The 15825-nt window shown below is 40.5% G+C and overlaps 1 protein-coding gene across 3 annotated transcripts in view; it reads right to left on the bottom strand.

Annotated features, from left to right (window-relative positions):
• LOC137969620 (polycystin-1-like protein 2) overlaps positions 1-15825 on the bottom strand; it is a 64116-nt gene that overhangs the window by 34532 nt on the left and 13759 nt on the right. For all 3 annotated transcript variants that reach the window (XM_068815932.1, XM_068815933.1, XM_068815931.1), the window contains 7 exons: positions 13150-13521; positions 8026-8349; positions 7346-7509; positions 4501-4717; positions 3224-3600; positions 2323-2509; positions 443-704 (listed from right to left, as the gene is read on the bottom strand). In XM_068815932.1, the coding sequence (XP_068672033.1) occupies positions 443-704; positions 2323-2509; positions 3224-3600; positions 4501-4717; positions 7346-7509; positions 8026-8349; positions 13150-13521 (1903 nt within the window). The remainder of the gene's footprint in view (positions 1-442; positions 705-2322; positions 2510-3223; positions 3601-4500; positions 4718-7345; positions 7510-8025; positions 8350-13149; positions 13522-15825) is intronic.

The raw sequence follows: 15825 nt of genomic DNA on the forward strand, positions 1-15825 counted from the left end.
CTAGAAGACGTCCTGACGTATTAAACGTCTGGCCGTAAGTGCGACTAATATACATACGGGACGCAATTAACTTCGACGGCTAGAAATCAAATTCACAATTTTCTTCAAAAGATACTAAAATTTAATCACCAAAGAGACTGTGCGCACTTCATTGCTAAGTGCGTCCCAGTTTAGTGCGTCTCGTCTTTATACTAGACCGTTTAGACGTCCGTTTAGACGCACTTAATTTGAGACGTTTGATTCGTCTGACGTTTAATGCGTCCAGCTTATTTCCCGTATTTATACTATTCGTCTAAGATGTCTTAAACGTCTGAGACGTCTTAGACGTCCTCCAGTATAAATACGGCCATTCATTAAATATATCATTTCATCGTGAAATTGCAAAATACTCCATAAATTGATTTTTTCTTCCATCAAAAAGAAAATGTCTAGTGATACTCACTTATGCGTGAAATTCATCGAAACGTTGTATTGATCACACTTGAAATAGACTTGAGTCTCTGTCCCATCTCCAAATGATATGTTCACGGTGATATTTGTTCCACTGATGATGAGCACAGAAGCATTCCATAGTGCGCCAGCATCAACCATGGTCGGCGGTGGCTCGAGCCATACCATGAAGACTCGGTTTAGTACTCTGATCATTGAAAAAGCGTCCGCAGAGCTAATATTATTGCGGGCGCGAACGAAAATAGGGTAGACACCTGCAGAAAAAACGATAAGCCGTTGTTATGCCCCTCGGTCATAAACCGCCACCAATTTATTCTTTCTTTCGTCCTTGTCTTTATTAAAAATAGATAGGCAGATAGATATTTTTTTAAAACAATCGCTACACAAGGCAGTCCGTGGACTGAATTCCGTAAATGAAAAACAAGCTAAAAATATACACTAATTGAAAAAAAAAAACTAAAAATTATCTATATACAATTTTAATTATATGTAATTAAAACTATGTACAAATGCTCCGTTAAGCTGAGAAATTCATCAAAACCGTCTAAACCTTATATACATAAAATGCACATGCTTGGGATAAGTGAGTTCTTAAAACGATTAGGTTATGGATTCGAATCCAGTTCAAGGCAAGATACTTTTCAGGCCTCCCCTGCAACTGTTCAAATTGTTCGCAAAATGCGAAGATCCGTCTTGTTCAGTCAAGCCAAGGCTGTTGAATACTGGCCAAATTCTTCTGTTTTTTTGCGAGGCCCATATCTAACCATCTTGAGTGAACAAGTTCGTTCAAATAAAAGAATCAAAGATATGGCCAAACTTCCGCTTTTTTGAAATATAAAATGACTTGTTAAATGTCATGCGGAGGAAACGAAAGCCAACTGTGATGGTGCATTATAGGTTCCATTGCCGACATTTCAGCTCGTCCAGCAGGTGAAATATGGAATAACGGTCCATTTTCAGCGGTAAAACTGAAACATTAGTAATATTGATAGGACTGAGTGGAGTACAATTCAGGGAATAATCGGGCGAATAATTTCAGCGCGAGGCCGATTTGAAATTACGAACATGATTACCCCTGAATTGTACGACACCAAGTCCCATTTAATACTAATTAATCGGAACAATAACAAAATGCGAGGATAAAAAGTCTTTGAATACCTTTTTGTGTGAAAAAGTAGGGAAACAGCCAGAAAAACCCCATCCAAGTTCATGTGATTGACGCGCGAATGGCCTAGGTGTACCATTACAGGTATCCGTTGTCAACCCACGTGATATAGGACACCCACGTGATCGCGCGCCAATTACGCGATAAATAGGCGCGTACAGAACCAATTAGATTCGAGACTTTTGTAAATAGTTTCGATTAGCGCCACGTTAGCGTCCATTTGATGTCCAATTATGTTTAGCAGAGAACCTCAACGAAATTATAAAACGAACGCGCAGAGCATACAGAGCCGTCACTATCGCTAATGATTACATTTTCAATCCCATCTCGGATAATGCGTTTCTAGCGTTCTGATAGACTCACACAATCTCGGTGATCAATCTACATCAGAGATAACGTATGATCTCATTTGGATAACTTGATCGCGCCAACTCTTTGGTAAATTGAAGAAAGTTCCAGTCGTTTTGAAAGATTGAAAACGTTTTGAGTTGCAGCAATTATTTCATTCGCGCTTGGTGTTTATGAAGTTGGCTGTAGCCAACACGCGTTTTCTCAGAGTCATTGTTGTGATATTGCCCAACTCGACTTCGTTGTTAATGTTGCGTTCCTACAGTTATTGGTAGGACGTTCAATTAAAACTATAATACTGATTATCATATTTCCTAAAATTGTTTGTTTTAAAATGGAGAGCTTTCTTTTTTTCTCACCGCTGTGGTTGAACTCCATTTCCATTATGGTTGGATTCGACACTGTTTCCAGTCTTTGGTTATTGGCTTTCCAAATGTAGCTTATGTTACTGCCTTTGTCCGTGGAACTCCTTAATGATATGTTACTCCTTGTTGCATAGCCATCATTCCCGTTTGGCTCAATGATTGTAAGAGTTTCAATGGGCTCCTAAAGGGAAATTTAATGTTGAAAATACCAATATTGAAATCTCTCGATTCGCGGTTTGTTCGAGGTCAAAGTACGGCTGAACTCTGTCTAAATATCAGGCCATTTTCGAAATATCAAATATTCAGCTTGATAGTGAGGCAGTGAGAAAAAACCTATAGAAACACGTTGGAATGAATAAGAAAAATATTTACATATCATCCACTTTCCTTTGTCTTTGTCCTCACTGCCTCACTATCAAGCTGAATTTTAAAAAACGAAAAAGGCCTAATTGTACGCGTTTATGCAGCAACACCACGGAAATTTACTCAAAATTCTCTATGTTCAGTCCCTGTGAAACTAATTTCTTCACGAGAAAAAATGGAAAAATCTTTTCAATTTTAAAGAAATGTTGGTCTGCTATTAAAGGAAAGTCAGATTTGAAAATACTCTTCTTGGCCATGGCTGCAGTTTTGTAAAAACTCGATGAGACTATTTTTAGACTTTGACCCGCTATACACAGACTTATGTTCTGTTAGCTGCATTTTGAACCAACCGGTCACCATACTCTTCGAACACCCATGCAAACCCACCTGGGAAAGATCTTCTAAGCCCTTCAGTCTGGTTTTATGAAAGCCAAAACATGCACACAATAAAGGCTTATACTGTTTGGAGATTCATTTTGCCGGCTTTCAACAAGACCATCCGGCAGAAACTTCAGAAAATATGTCTTCATACCTGTACAGATACCAAACAATCTTCATTGACTGAATTCGCTGAGTTCTTTACCAAGGCATTCACTTTGTAAATTCCAGCGCTTGTGAAATTAATATTCACTGCCGCAACGGAAGGCTGGGATACATGCGCCCGCAGTAAATGTTTGATTTCGCGACGGCGGACATCTCCAGAGGTATTCAGTTTTGTTCCGGGTGACGTATTGAACTTTGAATTCGGATAAAAGAAGGACGGGTCGTTCACTGTTTGTTCGAATGAAAGTTCTCCAGAAGAGCTATTGTGTACCCAACCTATGACATCGCCAGCTTGCACTTGGATGACTTGTGCGGGTTTTAAAGTGATCAGATTTAATCCGACAGCTGCTATGTTAAGTAGAGATTCTAGAAGTAATGAAATATAGTTTAGTTGCATTACTTCGACAGAGCGTTAAACATAAGAACTTACTCGGCTGCAGAATGGTCCAAAATAGAACGGCTGTCTACAAGCTAAGAAATGGTATATGATACCCTGTGGTGTCGTCCTCTCTTCCAAAGACAGAATTGGCGTAAAAATGCAAAAGAGGTGGCCACAAGATAAGTTAAACTTAAAGTCCGGAAAAAAAACACGCTTGTGCTTAAGTTCCCGAGTCCGTGTCTTACTTAGGGCCGATTTACACAGTGCGATTTTGGCGCATGCGACAAACTTACGACAGGCCTACGACATGACTTACGATTGTCGCAGCGTTTTAAAACATGTTTTAAAATGCTAAGACATTTTCTCTGGCGTTCACGACAATCGTAAACGAGTTGTAAGCCTGTCGTAAGCTTGTCGCATGCGACAAAAATCGTATCGTGTAAATCGCCCTTTAACAAGGCAAAAGGGTTTATAGACTTTCCGCTATAGATTGAAAACTATCGTCTCCAAGCAGAAACTTGTCTAAGGGAGCCTCTACCTTCCATACTTGGCCTAGGAGTCATTCCAGAGTAGATTTATTTATAGAACGACTCCCTTGTGAAATTCAGCAAGCCCAATGTTGTAAAAGCCAATCAAAACAGAGCTATCTTAGCGTTAAGGGAAATATGATACTTTTCGCAGGAAAAATTGCTCCTAAAAATAAATTTATTGGGGAAAGAGGGTTGACTCAAGGAATTAGTTGAAATACAGTCTCCCCTTGATGAGTCTAAGTCTGATGGACAGGCTGAGAATAGAGTACCAGCGCTCTACGTAAAAAAAAAGTACTAAACAAGTTTCAACCTTGTTTTATATTCTCCGAGGAATATTATTAATTCGTTAAAACTTACCTGCAACTATGAGGTAGTTATTTGATGGAAACTGACTTGACGGAAAGGAAACGTTTACTCTTTGACAATTGGACAAGCAGCGTCCAGACGAGACACAGACGTCGTTATTAGGGCAAGAAAACCGATCCAATGTCAAACAATGAGCTGTCTTTGGTATGCAGGAATGGTTTTTTGGACAGAATTGATCAGCCGCCGATCCACAAATGGGACGGTAGACCTAGAAAAATCACCAAAAACCACTAAAAGAGATATCCGCATTTCACCCGCGTTTTACCCTTAACAGGATTTGATTGTCCTCGACTAAATGGCCGATGGCTCGACCAAACAGAAAACGTTTTACCAACCTTCAACTACAATTATTGTGGGGCGGCTAATTTAATTAAATCGAGCGTAGATTTTTGTTGAGGGTCAAAAGTAACAACTCCTGGTTCCGAAAATGTCCGAAACTGTGAAAAACGAAAAGAGAACATTTCCAGATTTGTTCCGGAGCCACTTAAGTCGCTTCATAGCCATGATGATCACTTTCAGTGAGACTTACTTATATATTCTGCGGTTCAAATAGACGAAAATTTCATTCGGTTTTTCTCTCAAAAAGAAAACTACCTAAAACTGTACATTGCACTTCAGTCAAAATAACGATTCTTGAACAATTTGAAGACTGTCTTTATCTAATTCCACCTATGTTGTTGAAGAGTAAACGCAGTCACTGTTTCCTTTCAAATCGAAAGTTACTTCAGTCATATCCAAAACGTCGCAGTTTCTTTTTCCTAATGAACTTGTCTAAATTCAAATTCAAGGAGATCGCTCAAACAAAAAAATGAGTAGAGGACTTAACTCACTGAAGAGAACGCGCAAGAAGCTGCTGGTGAAACGCGTGTCCAATTCAAAACACATGCCGCAGGCGTTAAGTCCAGTTTCACTTGTTTTTTCTTTTTCTTTTTTCAAAAATAAAATGTTAATACGCTGACGCTCATCAAAGCAACAACAACAATTAAAATAATAATAATAATAATAATAATAATAATAATAATAAATTCGTTAAAAAGCTCTTTTGCTTATCGTGGAGCGGTAGCATACTATTAGAATGCACTGTCTTCCAAACCATGTAAGAGATTTGAAAACATTAAATAGTTTTAAAGCGTTTTTGGGAGGAGACCACCATGATAGTTAAACTAGTTTCCAGTTATTGTATTATATTAGAAATTGTCGTAATTATTTAAACAATAGAGGACGTTTTCTGTGTTTCCATAACCTCATCTAAACACGAGGGGGAGTTGGGAAAATTCTCGACAGTTATGGAAACCCTCGACTGCGTCTCGGTAAGCAAACCCGAGACGCAGTCGAGTGTTTAGATGAGGCTATGGAAACAAGGAAAAAGTCCTCTATTGCTTTTATAAAATATCTCTCAAAGACAATTTGGCAAATAAAGGAAACAAATAACGGAAAATTCTTTATTGAAACAAATTTTCTTGATACACGCTCATATTTCCTAACAGCCAATCAAAACGCGCGTCTGACAACATATATCCAATCAAAATTCGTGTGATGTCACAGCCGTGTTTCCATACTCTCATCTAAACCCAGCTATTGACCAATGAGAGTGCGCGTACTATCCTAATTATTTTATAAAAAAAATTTAGTAATTGTAATTAACTGCTATTATGTTGTGAGTATTTGAGCCCGTATTTTTTACATTAATTTAGATAGAAACACCATGATGGCCCATAAGGGACATGGCATTACGTGATCAGTTTTCTGCTTGAAATTTTCAAACTCGAAATTTTGAGTTCCCAAGCACGAAATTTCGCGTTTACAAACTCGAAATTTTGATTGTAAAATGTAAAATGTAAACTGCAGACTAAGGTTATAACTATGATGTAACTGTTGAAAAAGCCCAAACCCTTTTGAAGTGCTAACGGTTACGCCTAAACATTGTTTTGTGACTAACGAGGGCTAAGGTTAGCACCTGTAACAGTTACATTATAACCTTAATCTGCATTTTACCCATTGTCTTCAGTTTGTATTTTACACTGACCGATTTATAAACTCAAAATTTCGAGTTTATGAACTGTAGCGGTCCAATTTGCTTACATTTCTTAGCCAAGTTTGAAAAAATCTGGATAGAACGTCATTTTCAAGGGAACTACCTTAATGTCAAGTCTATATAGCGCTGAGGCACCAATTGGTAACACAGTGACTGTACATAAATCAAATCAAATCAAACAACTAATTTCAAATGATAGGTTGGTTTTTGAGGAGAGGGGAAAATCCGGAGTACCCGGAGAAAAATCTCTCGGAGCAGAGTAGAGAACCCAAAAACTTAACCCGCATGTGAAGCCAAGTCGGGGAATCGAACCCAGGCCACATTGGTCGGAGGGAAGTCCTCTCACCACTGCCCCATCCCCTGCTGCCAATTGCAAAAGAACCAATACTCGATTTTATCCTTACCAAGAGAAAATGAGGGGACAGAGAGGGAGGCTCCCGGTCCAGCCCTTGGGATATGCCATGTCCACGAAAGTTATTTTTAGACGAGCGGAAGTCTTTGTTCTAGAGGAAGTCTGTCTTCCGAGACGTCCGCATGTATTTTGAAAAGACATGATGAATATAAATATTCGTCAGCCTTCCACGTGCGCCGCCATTTTCTCTTTTCACTGAGAACCTGAAAGCGAGGCAAGACTACATGGGGACGTCTCGGAAGACACACTTCCGCTTTAACAAAGACAAGACTTCCGCTCGTCTAAAAATAACTTTCGTGGACATGACATACCTCGGCCAACGCCCTGAGCCTCCCTCTCTGCCCCTCATTTTCTCTTGTCCTTACTGAATATTTATCAAATTTTCTTACCTGTATTTGAATAGTGCCATTCTTGGAAGCGACGAATTCCCATGCTAGAATATAACCATCTTTCCTTATCATTGCAGTAGGAATTATGAAAGCGCCGTCTGTTTCTGGAGATATACTATTGTTTCCAATTGTCGCTGATGAGCCTGTCTCGTGCATAATGGCGTCTGAAAGAAAAACAGCATGACGAGAACTCTATTTACGATTTGCTCATTTGTAATTCGCTCGTTTAATTACAGAAGATTGTAACTTTTTTGGGAGCTTCTTGCCGAAGACGTTTTTGTGAAATATCCATGGCCAGTTGTCTCCGGATGCATGACCTAGAGTAAACTCTTTGGAAAACGAACGATGTGAAGCGTTAACACCTAACGAATTCAAATACTCTGTTTTCAGTGACTCCGGCGACATTCAGGAACCCGTTACTCTTCAAAATAACCCCCCTTTACTCAGGCTGAAAAACTGACACGGCACCCCAAGAGCGCGGAACTTTGTTCAGTGCTAATGGTCTACAGGGAGGCGAGCAAATCACCAGAGATTTCTTCTCGTAAGGGAACTGTTCTGTTTATACATCTGAAAATCTAACGAGGTGGTGCCCAAAACAAACGCAGGTACGGCACCAAGATTACAAAATGCCGTACCAGGTTTTTGTTCTAACGTAAAGGACGGTAAAGGCCTCAATTTACCAGAGAGGTTAAATTTTATGTTCTTGGTTTTTGGTGATGTAGCCCATGTGACTTCCGTTTCAGTTCCATGACTGACTTTTAAACCAATCTGGGTTTCGTTTTCTGTGGAAACAATTCCTTGTGGATAATCCAAGCTGACGTTAGCGACCGAACTCTGAATGAAAATCCACATAGAAGCCTTTATGGATCTTGAAACGTTGTTTCGTGCGGACACGGTCACTTGGAATTGGCCCAAGCCAGTGAAAATGTGGGACATGTTGGGACACGTGCTCAAGGCATATGAGCCATCGCCAAAATTGAAAAAAAAAGAAGCATTCAAATCACCTGAAATTAAAAGGCGTATGACATTTTAATTAGACACTTTTAATGAGGATTAGGTAATCATTTGCTGTGAAAAATGTGAACGCCTCTAATCATCAAAAGACGAGGAAGGAAAACGAAACATTTGCGTCGCATTGTTTTATTTCCCGGGGTATCTAATCGAACAAAATCGAACAAAAACCCAATCAAACTCAATCGAACAATTGGTTTTCGATTGGGTTCGGCAATCGAATAAAATCGAACCGATCGGATGCAATTTTGTTCGGACGGTATCTCTTGACGCCGGAAACTAGTAAACCACGTAGGGTATAGTCACTATCAGCCTTTATTATTGAATGAGAAAAGGGAAAAGGGAAGGGGAAAGCAAGCATTGATTTGACCTTAGGAAGACTGAATTTCCACAGACCACGTGCCTATCATGCGATGTGAAGATTGTCCCATCGAACAAGAGTTCGGTAATCGAACGTTCGTCTGAGGTCGATTACCGATCGTTCGTTAATCGAACGTTCGATTGTGTTCGATTGGCAAAATTTTATTGTGAGTTCGATTATGTTCGATTGAGTTCGGCAATCGAACGAGTGGTGTTTATTTATAGCAACATTCCATAGTTGTGTTCATCATTGTTCGAAAGAACAATTAGGAAAATATTAAAAACTAAAGCCGATGAACACGTGTTCAACATTCTAGAACATTTGTTGCTCAACAACTGTTGAACAATGTTGCAGAGACTTGTTAAACGGAATAGAGCTGGTTTCTATTTTCGTTCAACGTCCGTCGTTCAACAACCTTCAACGTGTTGAATGGCATATTTCAGCATTCAATTCAACATGGCATAATAAGTAAAATGTGAAAGGTGTTGTATATCTCCAAATGTTCTTCAGTACAAAAACATTTTTGCTGCTGTAAAAAGTTAATTCTTATGGTCTCTCTTTAAGCCCTCCACACCGTCAAACTCGACTCGGTTGTTTTGTTTATAGTGAAGTTATTTTCATTGAAATCTAAACAACTTACAGGGTCTTCGTTCAAACTAATTTATATTATCATTTGCAAGAACAATGAAAAGTGTTAACTTAATTAAAAGGGGAAAAGAAACTTTTTTACTTGAACCGTTTCGTTGTTGTTTTGATTGTTTTATCGACAAGAACTATCAGCGACAGTTGTCTCTTGAGCGCCGTGGATTCATCCCGCAACAACCGAAAGAAGTCTCTAGACAAAGCTTGCGCAGCGGAAGCGTAAATGACTTGAAACCTCTCCACTCCCCACCCACTCGGTGGTTATGTCGCTCTCCCCAGTTCGTGCTCGCTGTTTGAAAACAAAGATGGCGGCAGTTTGTGCTCGATCATCACTTCTTTCCATTCCTCAAACTGACATTTCCCTTTTTATTCAACTTATACGACGTACCGTCTACTTTAGACTTCAAATCTACTTCAACGGAACAAAGATTTTAAACAACCTGAGAAGATTTACAATGGGCGAGGCAAAGAGTTGAACCCGAATCGATAGCTTCACCTTGCACTTTCCGATATCCACTAGACAAACGCGACAACCTTCCGAAAAATCGAATTTTTAGAGTATTGAAATAGTAGTACCCATCAAAACAATTGAAAGTTAATCGTCTTCAACGGGGTTTTTAGACTTAAATACTGTAGATCAGTGCGGCATAACTTAGAAACGCTATTTCTTGATGAACTAAAGCTGTTTTCATTCTTTTTAGAGCGGTAAGCTTGTCAATATTAACATGGGATATTGCGTCGTGTAATTGTTACGAAATGTCCAATGTCAGTTTGATGGATGGAAACTAGTGTTGAATCCCGACGATCAAACGGGTAAATTGGGGACTGGGAACAGTCGAGTAAGTAAGTAAGTAAGTAATGTCGCGATTGATTGATAGGACAAACATACGTGTCCTATTTACATTTTTTTGCAGTGGGCTCGGACATCAGCATACTAAGGGCGCCGATGGCAGCCGCTATCAGTCCATTTATGAGCCCACTGAACCCTCCCAACCCATGATGAGTGATGATGTAAGTGAGTGATGAAGATAGGCCACAACACCGGGAACCACGTCCCCTACTCTTTTCGAATAGTGTGTGGGTTCTTTAACGTCCCACAGTGTTATATGTGAACAAGGTTTGTGAGACGGGACCTCCGGTTTATTGTCCTTATCCGAGAAGACTTGAAAGTCTAATCATTTGCAGATGTCATTACAAAGACAGCACTTTCTCCTCAGTTATTTAAAGACCCTGAGTGTTGGTTCGGCCGGAGTTGAACTCACGACCTCCCGCGTGACAGCCCGGTGCTTAACCAACTGAGCCACCGGTGCGCTCAGGTGCATTTCTTGTACCTGAAATATTGGTCAACTGTAAGTAAATCAGCAATTTTCCGATCATATCTCTTTTTTTTGCCGTTTTGAAAGTCGTGCATAAAAGAATTTGAGGACTTCACTGTTGATTTTTCTTTTCAATGAAAGATGTTGACCGTGGTTGCATTGGAACATTCAACTATTCTGTATGTGCCAGAAAACTATTTTTTGCTTGCTTTCGTAGAGGATACTGCCAAACTCTGATTAAGGAGTACAAGGCCCAGTTGTTGTTGTTGTTGTTGTTGTTGTCAAATCTGCTGGACCTAGCCTAATTTAATGCAAACTGGCAAAAACAGTAGCTAGCTTTTCATCATTTGCATTAAGTTCAAAACATGAAAATTTTGACATTTGAACTGCATCTGAGAAACACATAGGCATGAGCAAGTCCTCCTAGCTTCAACAAGGGAATTAAACTTCTGTATATGAGAATTGTGTTGATTAGAAACCTCCCTTTCGATGAACCGCGTCTGCAAGAGTTACTAGCTGTACTAGGTCTGTAAGTGATTGTCATGGCTGGTTAAAATTAGCCGGTAACTGAACATGCTGGGCAAAGATTCTGAAAGATTAAACCGAGCATTTCGTTCACAATCATGCTGATTTGACGGACGGCCCTTCGAAGTCCAGTTACCATATCTTTGTATCTACAGGGATATGCAAACCGTCTTAAATCCATGCAGAGAGATTCATCACAGCTGTGAACGTAAAAACGGTTTTTTAAATTACTTTTTCATGGAGATTCAACACGTCGAGAAGATTGTAGATATCGTGTTTGAAAAAATCGAATTCGCTCTTGCATTCGGCGTCTGTCAAGTTATCGAGATCAAATTTGTCATATCTCCAGTAAGGCATGTCGAGATTCTTTGATGAATTCAACTCGTACAGGAAAATAATTTCTTCATCGTCTATTAGTTTCATGTCGTTTGCTATTATAAGTGCATCTGTTACATCTCTGAAGATATTCATTTCAGTTGAGTGAAACTCACAAAAGCCGCGCCGGTTTTGAGGGTTTTCCTGGTTTTGCACGTATTTACATCATACAGTCGAAGGAGTTCTTCGCCGTCTATGATGAGTTGACATCGTTTGCTGTCAAAAACCAGCTTTTTGGCCAAAGAAGGTTCACATTTTGCCTCTCTTTAAGCACTGAAAAGCTGTTGTCAGGTTAAAAGTTTTTCCCTGGTGTCGCGTTGTGTCGCGTATAAAGGTTTGTTTACGTACAGGACGGCAACCTGTTCGCGTGCGCGACCTAGTCCCAACGCGAGTACAAGTCACCGTCTTCCTCCGCCCGTCCTCTTGCGTAAGGTCTTTGTTGTCAGGACGAGGACGGCAAAGAAAACTAACGTGCAGGGCATGCAGCTCCTTTGTTTTTGCTCATTAAGGCGCCCGCAAAAGAGGAAACATTGTTTCCCGAAATGTTTCCTCGGTGCACAAACGAGGAAACATTTGCTGAGGTAGCAAAGTTTGCTCCCGCAACAAATGTTTCCTGGGGCCGCGAACGGGGAAACATTGCTTCCGCAACATTGTTTTCGCAGAATTGTTTCCTCGTTTGCAACCGCCTTTAAACCGATTGTTTTGTGGCGTTCTTCTGGCCGTCTTCGTTCTCCTTGGGTAACTTTAAGCTCCCTATTTCTTACTACGAACTTTGACCAGATCCACGACGGCGACGCCGACCAAAACGTCACCTAAAAATATAGCTTTCGCCGTTATTCCATCTCTTTCACGCAGTACAATGTTGGCGAAATAAAATAAAATAAATAGGTGCGAGGGGTCTCAAAAGTAAACACAGAGAATGAAAGGTTCACATTTGTAGTATTCACGTTGTAGTCAAATCCTCAAATCTGGTGATTTAACGACGTCGTTGTGCTGAATATCGGCAAGAATACTTGCTAAAATCCGTGCCGCACGTGCAGCACGCTTATTTTTCCTCTTTTAACCAATGATATTACAGTTTTGTGGCGTTGTCGTTGCCGTAGCTGTCGTCATTTCTTAAACAGTGGGTGCTTACCATTTAGCCAAAAAATCCGGAAATTTCGGTTTGAGGTCAAATGGAAAGGCAATTTTCCGGAAAATCTTTTCGGAAATTGTGGACAACTTCCAGAGGTAGTCCTCTTTTTCCGTTCGGAACGGCATTCGCGAAATGCTCGCACCATTTGGGAGAATCCTTCCGTTTCCAGGCCCGGCCCTTTCTCACAAGATCGAGTAAAATATGCGGGATGGAATGCTGTGTAGTAAATGGTAAGCGCCATTCTTATCCGGTTGGTCATCAAATTCGGAAAATCGCTTACCTTTATGCAACGATCATTCCAGGATTATTTGGCTAAATGGTAAGCACGTTAGTTCGTTTGCTCGTCCACCACCCTTTACTGTGGCCGTCGTCGTCCGTTCTTATAAACTCTCTAACAATTGCGGATGAATAATACATACGATGTTATCGTTTTCCATACCTCTGCTGATAGCAGCTTGAAAATAGACTTCCTGAAATAGCGAGCCATTCGGTGGACCGCGGATTTCAAGGCCGCCAATGGCATCTTTGGTAGAATATACTCGGATGTACATAGTATCATTGTAGAAAATTTGCTGTATTTGCTGTGAGTGTGATAAATCACAGAGATCATCTCTCGAAGCCTGTCCATGTTTATCGTAAGGCCCGTCGCTACAAAGGCAAAATTGACCATCTGTAGCTGCATATGACTGATTCAAATAAGCGCAGGCCGAAGTGCATTCCGCGGCGTTGGTAGCGTTGAGTACGTAGTTTCCGGCGGAAGTGTTGAATACTCTTTCTGTAACATTTTCATTGAAGCAGCCTAGGTACCAGTCTGAAAGTGCAAAAAAAAAAACGTCAAAGTCTTTGAAGGGGTTGTCTCACAGCATTGCAGTTCATTTTGTGTTGGTTTACCAAATAATTTCTCCTACTCTATATGCAACTTCACGTTAACGCAGCTTCGTGGAAAAAGAAAAAGTCTGTCGAGCATACATGATTTAAGTTGTAAAGAACAGAGAAACTTTGAAAAACTGTCTTCAATTTTTCCCAACCTTGCCTCCTTTTGTATTTTCTGTTTTAGTCAAACCTTCTTCAATGTTCTAGGTTGTTTTTTTTGTTGTTGATTTGGTTGCCAGTTTTAGCTAAAACCAGAAACCCATAAGGGCTGAAACGTGTAACGGCCCCTTGTGTACTGGGAAACAAGCTTCCGAATATTCAATTTGCTAAGTACCATATTTGGAACAACAACAGCGAGGGGTTTCCAAATATGGTACTTAGCACTGAAACATTCAACCAATCAGTTCGCACTGAATATTCGGAAGCTGTGAACGCGCGTTACACGTTTCAACCCTTATGGGTTTCTGCTAAAACTCAAATACAAGTAACCTCTTTCCCAGCACCTTTCTTTTCCCTCATAGCCAAGGGTCCTGGGAATATAGTTGAATACAAGGGTCCTGTGGGACCCTGGAGTCTTAGAGGGATAGGCAGATGAAATGGAGAGAATACCAATAATTACAAGCAGTACGACACTTTGTTAATCCCGCATCCTTCCCGGGCGCCATCTTGAATAAATAAGTGACGTGTTACGTATTTTGCATGCGTTAAAGTGCACGTCCGCGGATCGTAGGTTCGAATTCTGCCAACTACTCTGATTTGTCAGTTGTCCTCTCGCCCGTTGCCGAGCAACCAGTTTATTAGTCTTGATCAAGTGAAAAGCGACACTAAGGGTGCGTTCGATTGACCCTCTTCCGGAATAGGAATACATGGAGTATAAGTTAGAAATCCTTCGTTTTTACCGATTAAAATTGTCAAACACCTGCTAAAATGCTATTTTAAACATGGCATATTTTTATTATCCTTGCTGCTTCGCAACGCGCCTAAAATACCGTTTTAATCATCCCTCCACGTATTCGTATTCCGGAATAGGGTCAATCGAACGTGAAGCAAAATCCAATCCATAGCAGTAGACTGGTTTAATGGTCGAACTTCACGCCGAGTTTCTTTAGTGGAAGAGCATAGACCTTATTCATAAATGGCGGCCAATTTATAATTCTTTTGTCGAAGTGCAAATTAGCCTACCAAGCCTCGATACCATACAGTGAATTGAAAAGAACTTTTGCTCTAAAATGAGGCTTGGTAGGCTAATTTGCAAGTGGGCAAAAGAATTATAAATGTGACCGCCATTTATGAATACGGTCTATACGAACGACTGAGTAATAGAAAAGTCATAAGCACCCGATAGGAGCCCTTGAATTTTTTTCCGAGTATTCCCGACTCTGCCGAAAAGATGCGTTCCTTCATCGATTTGCCGGATTTACCATTTTCTTTAATAGAATTGCTAAACCGGTGCGAGTCCCTTGTATGAGAGTGCAACTGCGCGCTTTAGAGTGGATCGTGTTTTGTCACCCATGGCCAGTAGTGTACAACAAGTGAAGTGACAGGATTCTACATTTCGGCAGTTTCAGTCGTAACAGCACAGCAACAAATTGTCGACAATTGCCATCTAAACGTGGTTTATGGCTTAGCACCAACGAGGCTTACGTTTTCGGATATTGATCCGACGTAATCGTAAGTTGGTTTTTGAGGAGATGAGAAAACCGGATTACCCGAAAAAAAACCCCTCGGAGAAGAATGGAGAACCAACAAACTCAACCCACATTTCACGCCCAGTGTTGAAATCGAACCCGATTTCTGAAGAACAAAGAAAACCTAAAATCTAGTGTCCTTAGCGCCCTAACTAAGTATTTATCTTAAATGTTCTGGCAATGTTCAAAGTGTTTGAGATGACCGACTTCTGCATCCGCTCAAGTACGCCCCGCGCTTTCGCTCCTATTAGCTTCCTCACCGACTTCTCTAGGTGTTTAGAATAGCCACCCAGAACGTCAATTATTATGTTGTACTGTTCAACCCTGTAACCATTGTATCTCTGCTGCAGCTCCCACATCATGGGCCCATACTTGAGTGTCTTTTCCTCATCTTTCTTGGCTTCATGGGCAGCTCATTTCAATCGTGTAAACTTCTTTCGTATCGTGGCTGACAAGACGCGTGTCGATCCGATTTGCTCTTACTTCGTTGTGCTCTGCATAGATGGGAATATCCCAAAACGCTTCACTCGTGGTGTTCTGGTGGGCTGGTTTTG

The sequence above is a fragment of the Montipora foliosa genome, chromosome 9 (assembly GCF_036669935.1).
Source record: "Montipora foliosa isolate CH-2021 chromosome 9, ASM3666993v2, whole genome shotgun sequence".
NCBI lineage: Eukaryota > Metazoa > Cnidaria > Anthozoa > Scleractinia > Acroporidae > Montipora > Montipora foliosa.